At 43.4% G+C, this 8,409-nt stretch overlaps 1 protein-coding gene across 3 annotated transcripts in view; it reads left to right on the forward strand.

The window, feature by feature from the left end:
• Positions 1-7,617, forward strand: part of GALNT13 (polypeptide N-acetylgalactosaminyltransferase 13) — a 107,929-nt gene extending 100,312 nt beyond the window's left edge. Inside the window, exon 11 of one of the 3 annotated variants that reach the window (XM_065637750.1) lies at positions 7,477-7,617. In XM_065637750.1, coding sequence (XP_065493822.1) covers positions 7,477-7,617 — 141 coding nt within the window. Of the gene's footprint in view, positions 1-4,784; positions 4,971-7,476 lie in introns of those variants that run through there. The other 2 variants (XM_065637747.1, XM_065637749.1) reach the window with 2 other exon arrangements.
• The last annotated feature ends 792 nt before the right edge of the window (positions 7,618-8,409 follow it).

Here is an 8,409-nt window from a genome sequence, read left to right on the forward strand (position 1 = left end):
TCTTTTCAAAAATAAACAAGGAGCTGAGAAGATTTGGTGGTGGTGGTGAGAAAGGTAAATCTCAAATGTTTTCGTACCTACTTGTGAAAGTATCGGATTGAATTGCTTTGAAGCAGGCTGTTCCAAAATCCCCATTTTCTCATACCAGAAGTATCTGAATTAGCGCTAAATGCTTTTCACACTTAGAATTATTAATACATTTTTACTTTGCAGAAACAGTGGCTGTAGCCCGTCTGTGTGCTGGGCACAGTGGCTACTGTTGCCCCGGGAAAAGCCGTGTGAAGTAGGAAGAAACCTGGTTTTCATGTGCAGGAAATAGTTCTAATTTAATTCTTTTGATTGATCTCTAAGAAATTTATTAATCACTCCCCCACCCCTCCAAAAAACCCCATGGTGGAGATATGGGCACAGCAAATCGGGGTTATATCCTTCTGCTTCTGTGCTGAACTGGGGGGAGAAGCAGCGTTTCCAGCACCGACCAGAATTCACGATTTTCGCTGTTCTGTCAGAAATCCCGATTTGTGGTGTTCTCGTTCAGAGGATCCGCTCTCAGGGGTCACTCAGACCCAGGTGTGTGTGCGGGAAGGTTTTCCCAAGCGTCTGATGTCTTTAAAAAGTCTGAATTGTATAGATTAAAATAGTGATGAACCTGTTGGGTTATCAGCTGATAATGGAGATAAATCGACTGGTAACTGAGATAAACCAGCTGATACCAGAGATAAATCAGTTGGTCAATGTGTGTCAGCAAAGTTATCTCATGGAAACAGTATTTTGCATTATGTCTGATAGAGTTAAAATGATGGTGATGTCTCTGCAGGTCAGATAAATAAGGCAGTACTTGCCATCAGGGTTTTAACTGAGTTTAAATACTTTTTTTATTAAGCAAAAGCAGTTGTGACTGAGGAGATGCTAAATAGTAGCAGATTTACTTTTTTATTAAGCAAAAGCGGTTGTGGCTGAGGATATACTAAGAAATATTAGCAGATTGCCACAGGTCGTGTCACTGAAAAACATCACTGAAGAAAAGGACATGGTTTTAAAAAAATTAACAAGGGTAGATCAATGAGATAGCACGGAAGGGACTGTTATAGTTCCCAGTCTCGCCTTGCAGAAAGCAAACATTGAAGTTGGTGTCTGCAGGGATTTGCTGATGGAGAGAGTTGGCATAAGAAGAAAAGCTGTTCAGAGTAGCTTCGTGTCCATAACCTGTTGATTGCTTGTTATTTCATTTGCAATATGGAGAATATTTTACATCACTTTTAGAAAACAAGTTGATTTTTTTTTTCTTTGCAAAGCCCAATATTAAAATAATCCAATAAAGTGTTATATTTTAGTATCTACTTAAAGTGGAAGTCCCTGTTGAAATAAAATCGTTTACCATCAAGAAGGGATATTTTTTTGTTGTTTAAATAGATTTTTCTGTAATTCTGTTTTCTATTCCGGCTGCAGCTCTAGGGTGCCGGCTCTGGCCCCACAGGTGGCTCAGGGTTGCCTAAACCTTTATTCTATTCTTGTTTCCTCCAAGGCAGTTTTCACTGAGCTGCATCTTTTTCTTAAGCCAATAGGATGAGTTATTTAGATATAATCTGTAAAAGAAAAAAAAAGCTTAACGTTGATGTTGATATTGATATTTATGTAGTCTAAAAAGAAGCCCTTACATGCACAAAATGTTAATGGTGTCTGGATTTAAGGGAACACTAAATAAAGAAACCTGCTGTCACCAGGAGCATGTCTCCACTTCTAATGCAAAATGCCTTTTAACACTTCAGGCAATAGCAGTTTACAGCATTTTTAAACATTTTTTTTCTTAATATTTTTATGTCTTGCCAGGAGGTTTTTTTTTTTTTTAATCCATTACCTTCCATTATTGAATTTTAATGCTTTTCCTTCCTACTTCTTGAGCAGCACATTAAGATCCCTGGCCCTTTCTCAAGCTGCCCATTACCCTGCGAGGGCAGCTCTATAAATCAGCTCTATGGATGGGACGTGCCAAGTTAGAATTTCCCGGCTCTCAAAAGCTTCCTATCCGTGGGTGTTTTACAACATATTTATAAAGCATAAATGCTATTTGCTTGGGAACGGGGGTGGGAAACACGGCGGCGGATCAGCAGATGTGGGGATGACGATGGGCTGCTCCCTCAGCGCCTGATCTCGCTCGTCTAATGCAACTGTATTTTCCAGTTTTACTGATGAGATTTGTGTGTGTGTTTTCCCCCAGTACTGGGGCCCTGGGCTTGGGGGAGATATTTTTGCAGGGTTTAGTAGAGCTGGTGTTTGGCTGCCCAAGGGGTCCATTGGTTTGGGGTTGACGATGAGCATGTCCAGGCTGTGACATCCCGGCACGTTTCTGTCCCTCCAGTGCGATGAAATAGTGTTGACCCGTGACACGCGAATGATCTCGGGTTAAAAATAGTGCTGTAAATACGTCACATGGGGTAGAAAATAGTTTCATTTCGTCATGTGTGAATAACGACGTCAGGATTTGACCTTGCGTAATTGCTGTTATTTGTCACCAAACACAGCGTCTGTGCAAAGCTGTTGGATTTGCCTTCACGGAGAGATGAGACTCTTCACAAAAATGTTTCTTGAGTCACTGTTTGACTCCAATTTCCTTTTTTTTTTTTTTCTTTCTTTTCCCTCCTTCCATCAGTACGCTGGTAAATGGGAATATAGCTTTGAGGTAAGTTCGGTGACAATGGTACCCAACCCGTAGCGCATCCCGCTCGCTCCTCTAGCGGTGCCGTGTCACCGTGACGTGATGTAGTGTCCTCCCATAGGTACCGCTCGACCTGCCAAACCTGCTCTAGTCACGTAGTCATAGATGGTCTCAGGCTGTCAGTGCTATATACAGAATATTTGGGTCAGAATAATAACTATTCACAAATGACATAAATACACCATCAACATCTACTGGTCTGTGTCCTTCCAGCAATTACAGACTTTGTGACTATTTCTCTTCTTAAAGGTATGGAACCGGCTAGATTTGATGTAATCAAACTAACTTTACCATGAGAGATTATGGCCAATAATGTGAATATTCCTACAAATTGCAGTCTTATTACTGTGTATTTGAAAGGGCTTAGTTCTTTAAAAGTGAGTAGGGAAAGCATCACAGGTTTTTTATTACCTTCTTAGAAAGTGATGTTTAATATAATCAGTGAAGGGGACAAACAATTTCTTACTTCCATTACTATAGGTTTTCTAAAGCCAGTGCTGATTTACAGAAGTCAAACTTGCTGTCTCATGTACCAGAGAAAAGTCTAGTCAGATTACCAAAATCGTGCTTCGTACTATTTATACCCATGTAAAGAATCTGCAAAATTTAGGCATTTAATATAACATAAACATGCAATATAGAGAGATTAAAATACTTTGAAATGTAACATTTATGTACCTTTGTTCTCCCTTAAAAGAATAGTATGATAGACAGAAGTGAACACGAAGCAATAATACAGAATGAAACCAAAACAAGCATTGATGTTCACACTGGTTACTCAAAGTGACATTATAAGGACATTTGTTCTTGGTATTTTTAGTGGCCTCTTTCTATGTACTTTACTTTTTCCCTTACCAAACCAAAAAAAAAAAAAAAAAGATTGAAGTGAACGATTCATTCTAAGATGATTTCACTGAAAAGCCTCATCTAAGATGAGCTGTAATTATGTGATATTGATCTGGAACATTTTTATCACTGAGCTTCAAACAGAAACACTCGAGCACTGATGGATCCTGTGTCCTTGCGCAGGGCTGGAGGAGCATCCCTGGGATGCAGGAGGAGCATCCCTGGATGCAGGAGGAACATCCCTGGGATGCAGGAGGAGCATCCCTGGATGCAGGAGGAACATCCCTGGGATGCAGGAGGAGCATCCCTGGATGCAGGAGGAACATCCCTGGGATGCAGGAGGAGCATCCCTGGATGCAGGAGGAGCATCCCTGGGATGCAGGAGGAGCATCCCTGGATGCAGGAGGAACATCCCTGGGATGCAGGAGGAGCATCCCTGGGATGCAGGAGGAGCATCCCTGGATGCAGGAGGAACATCCCTGGATGCAGGAGGAGCATCCCTGGGATGCACAGGCAGCACCCGCCATCGTCAGGTACCGGCTGCTGCACCTTTGGACAGAATTTAGGGAAATAAAAGCTCCCCTGCATCTCATTTTAGCAGGTATCAGCACAAAAAAGGAAGAGCTGAAATCATAATTGGCAAAAAAAATCTTATCTCCTCATAGGTAAATGTTTAATTCATTATATTTTTAATTTAGTAATGCTTGAGTAAGCTTCGGGGTGTTTAGTACAGGGTATTAGTGCAGTGGGAACATCACTGGTCTGGGTGAAGATGTCCCTGCTCATGGCAGGGGGTGGAATGGATGGGCTTTGAAGGTCCTTTCCCACCCAAACCATTCTATGGTTCTGTGATCGTCTCTGCCCAAATCTCGCTGTGTGGTGGGAAACCATCATCACAACAAGGCACCATGGTTGTGGGGGGAGGATTCAGAGACACACTAAGATCTAAAGTGCAAAAGTGAGTGGGTCTCAGAAGGACCAGTCCCTCAGTGCAGAGCAGTGAGAACGTTTTTTGTGAAATTAAAGCGTAGTTCATGAATAAGCACAATTCTCCATCAGTCATTCCCATCAGAGCGCTCTCCGCTTCATCTGTTTCACCGCTGTCTCATCCAACCATCTGCTGCTTTGCCCTTTGTTTGTCTTTGTCCTTGCTGGTTTGGTTTTTTTGGTTTTTTGTTTGTTTGGTTTGGTTTTTTGTTTTATTCATTTTTCTGTCGTGCAGACCCATACGTTTCTTCACATAATCACGCAGTCGTGCCTGACCCTCAGCAGGATAGAGGACGGCACCCGCGGGCCCACGGTGGAGGCTTGCGATGGCAGCGCCCTGCAGACCTGGACGCTCAGGAACTACACCAGGCTGGAAGTCTTTAGGAACATTTTTTACAGCCCCACCGACTATTTCCTTTAACAAAGCGGTTGGAGGTTGGTATGCAAAAAATGAATATAACACATCATGGCTTAAGGTATTCCTAGAAAAATGCTTCTCTGTTCTCAGCCTGTTAAACTCAACTGAATTCCTTTCTTGTTTTCTCAGATGATTATATATGATACATATATGAGATATATATATGATACATATATATTTTGTATATATATATATTTAAAAATATATATATATATATATATATATGAAGTGGTGGAGTCACCATCCCTGGAGGGGTTGAACAGACACGGAGATGAGGTTCTCAGGGACATGGGTTGGGTTATGGTTGGACTCGATGATCTTGAGGGTCCCTTCCAACCAAAATGATTCTGTGATTCTATATATATAGATATATGATAGTATATATGTTCAATGTTAGTTATTCTTAATTTTAGATGAATTCAACTGTCTTGACCTATTGATGTCAACGCAGTGATTGCGATAGCTGAAGATTTGGTCCCTCTGCCAAGACACAGAAGTAACGCCAGTTGCGTAATATTTTTCAGAGGCATTCATTTTGAAAATTCCCAAGTTTAAGTAATTCAGTCCTGGAGATATTAGTCACAAATAACTGCAAATCATCAACAGATATTTTCGAAACATTTATCACTGAAGGAATCAAACTGTTGTGCCAACCAGACCGGTTTGCAAGGTGATCCAGCGGGTAGCGATGGGGCAGCAAAGCGATGCTGGAGTCCGGGATCTGCGCTCCATCATTTTGCTGTAACATATTCAGAATCTTCACTCACCAGAGCTATTATTTGCATATATTTAATAAGCAGGGAAACTACAGAGCTTGCTCCTGTGCATCTGCATGTCTGTACAGCTAGTTCTGCATCCGCGTGTGTGTTCTCACATTTGAGTAAAATAAAAATTCTAGGCTGGCTTGTACGAGGATCATATTGCCTAGTAATTAATTGTTTTCCAAGCAAACGAGACCTTTTGTTGTTAATAGCATAAATAATGATAGAACACAGAAAGAAAAAATTTATGAGATGGCTAAAAATCCCAATGATATGGTAGTCTAGCATGAAATTATACACCGAATAAAAGGGAGCAGCTGATAAAGGCAGCAGCAGCATTTTTAGACTTGTTTGCATTTCTGGTTGTAGTAGAAAATGATAGCAGCTTAATTGCACTTAAAACAATATAAGTGAAGAATCAGTGATGCTTTGAGCAGTGCTATTTAGTAAACAAGCTACTTCTGTTAGCTCTACTAATTCTTTCCTCTTGTAATTAGAGGAAAAAATGCCTTCTATTCATCATTGAATGCATATCAAATGGCCCCTCGGTGATTTGTGATAATATCTGCAGGCTTTTCTTGGAGAATTGTGTAATAGTTTGTCTTAAACTGAGGAGCGAAGCTCTAGGGACGAGCTGTTGGAAGAATATTCATAATACAAATTGGGAGTGTTAATTTGTGACGTGGCGACCCGGTGTGAACTGCAGTGAAAATTATACAGTGCAGTGGTGCAGGTATGTGTTTGGATAATAAAACTATATCGTTTGTTGGCCACGTTAGCATTTCCCTGCTGTTTAATTGAACACCAGACAGTCGGGCTCTGCTATCGAGGGTTATATTTGGGTCGGGCTCTGCCGTCGGGGGGTTATTTCATCCTGCTCTGTCTGCCCAGGGGAGCACCGGGTGCTTCTGTGTGTTTTGACATACGGTTACACAGCTCTGGCCCAGCCCCTGACGCATCGTCTATGCGTTTGCACATGCAGATTTGCATATAATACAGTTCTAGTTGTTTTTTTCAGGAACTGAAAGACCTTTTTAGGAAGCAGTAAATTGGCAAATGTGACACTTCACAGCAAAGGCGCTTCAGCGTGTGCTCAATTGCTGTGATTTTGTGTGTAAAACCCCTAGATCAGCCCCAGAGGGAATACCTGCTGCTCAGCCTGTCTCGTTTTATCTGAGTACACAACTCGGTGTTTAACTTCCCTTGATCTCTTCATGAACACATTCTCCCTGTGCTTTCAAGCAGAAGATTTTTTATTTCTTCAAAATAAGTTCTGTTTCGCTTCTGACTCTCTCGTTCCTCTGAAATATAGTGTCATGTGGTAGGAACAGAAAGAGGTGAGTGTCCTGGAGAAGAAAAAATACGTTAGAAGCAGAAGAGCTTTCACTTGCGTGTTCCCGTTGTTCATATAATACTTAGCAGACGTATTTCCACTGATCTGAAATGCACATGTGTTCGTGTTGCTCCTTCATCCAACGTACTTTGAACTAATATTTCGCTGCACTGATTTTGTACTTTCCTGTTGCATTTCCTTGGCGCCGGGCTCAGCAGAGGCGCTCACGTGTGACCTGGGCACCCCGGGGAGCCGCAGGTCGCGGGGTTGAGGTCTCCTAGAGCCATATGAGCAGCAGCCGTGGCTGAGGACCTGTCTCCTGGCTCGTGTAGTGACTGGAATAAGAATAAAATAAGACCCCAAATGCCATTTCTGGTTTTCATCTTGCTGCAGCTCTCGCCCTTCTCTGTTGCAGAAGCTCACCCTGAGGCACGTCAACAGCAACCAGTGTCTGGACGAGCCGTCGGAGGAGGACAGGATGGTCCCCACCATGCGGGAGTGCGGGGACGGCCGCTCCCAGCAGTGGCTGCTGCGCAACATGACCCTGGGGGCCTGAAGCTGCTGCAGACCCGCTGCCCCGGCCGCGATCTCCTCCTGCTCCTCATCCTCATCCTCCTCTTCTTCCTCCCCTCCTCCTCACTGGGGCCAGCCGCACTGGAGCCCTTTCCAAATCTCGGCTGTCAGAGCAAAGTCCTTGACGCGGCAGCTCTCCACCTGCCCGTTAAAACCTGTGACAGTCCAACAGAAGCTCATCTGAGCCTATAAATGTCAAAACACGTGCTGTTATCAACGCAAATGTGCTCAAAAATGGTTCCAGAGAAACCTCTATGAACCCTGCAGCAAAGAGGTTGGGGTGGGGGGTGTTTTCTGTGTGTCTCACATGGAGAAATGAGCCGATATAAAATGCCTTATGACAGCAAGTGGCACTGGGAACCACCCTGGCCGGCGTCTCTGAGCTGGGTGTGCTGGTGCTGGACTGTTCTGGGTGATGCGGTTGGATATTTGCTCTTGTCTGCTGTCGAGTGGGACTCGGTGAAGAACCACGCTGAGCAGCAAAGTCGCCAGACAGAGCAAAAGCTTTGTGATTTGTGCTGGGGAAAAAAAATGGGATCCGGCGACTGGAAAAGCAACAAAACTGAGCAAAGACTGCCCTTGGAAATTGGAATTAAGTCAGTTGAGGCAACAGCAAGAGACATGGGAACAAGATTGAGAAGGAGGAGCGATACTAACTCAGAGCAGCGCAGACTGGAATGTCCTCTGCAGCGGGAACAGAAACGGCTGGGGCTGATGTCTGGGGAGCTGGGAGGGCGCTGGGGATGAAGGAACCAAAAACCAGACCATGGGAGAC

This window comes from Caloenas nicobarica, chromosome 6, assembly GCF_036013445.1.
Source record: "Caloenas nicobarica isolate bCalNic1 chromosome 6, bCalNic1.hap1, whole genome shotgun sequence".
Taxonomy (NCBI): domain Eukaryota; kingdom Metazoa; phylum Chordata; class Aves; order Columbiformes; family Columbidae; genus Caloenas; species Caloenas nicobarica.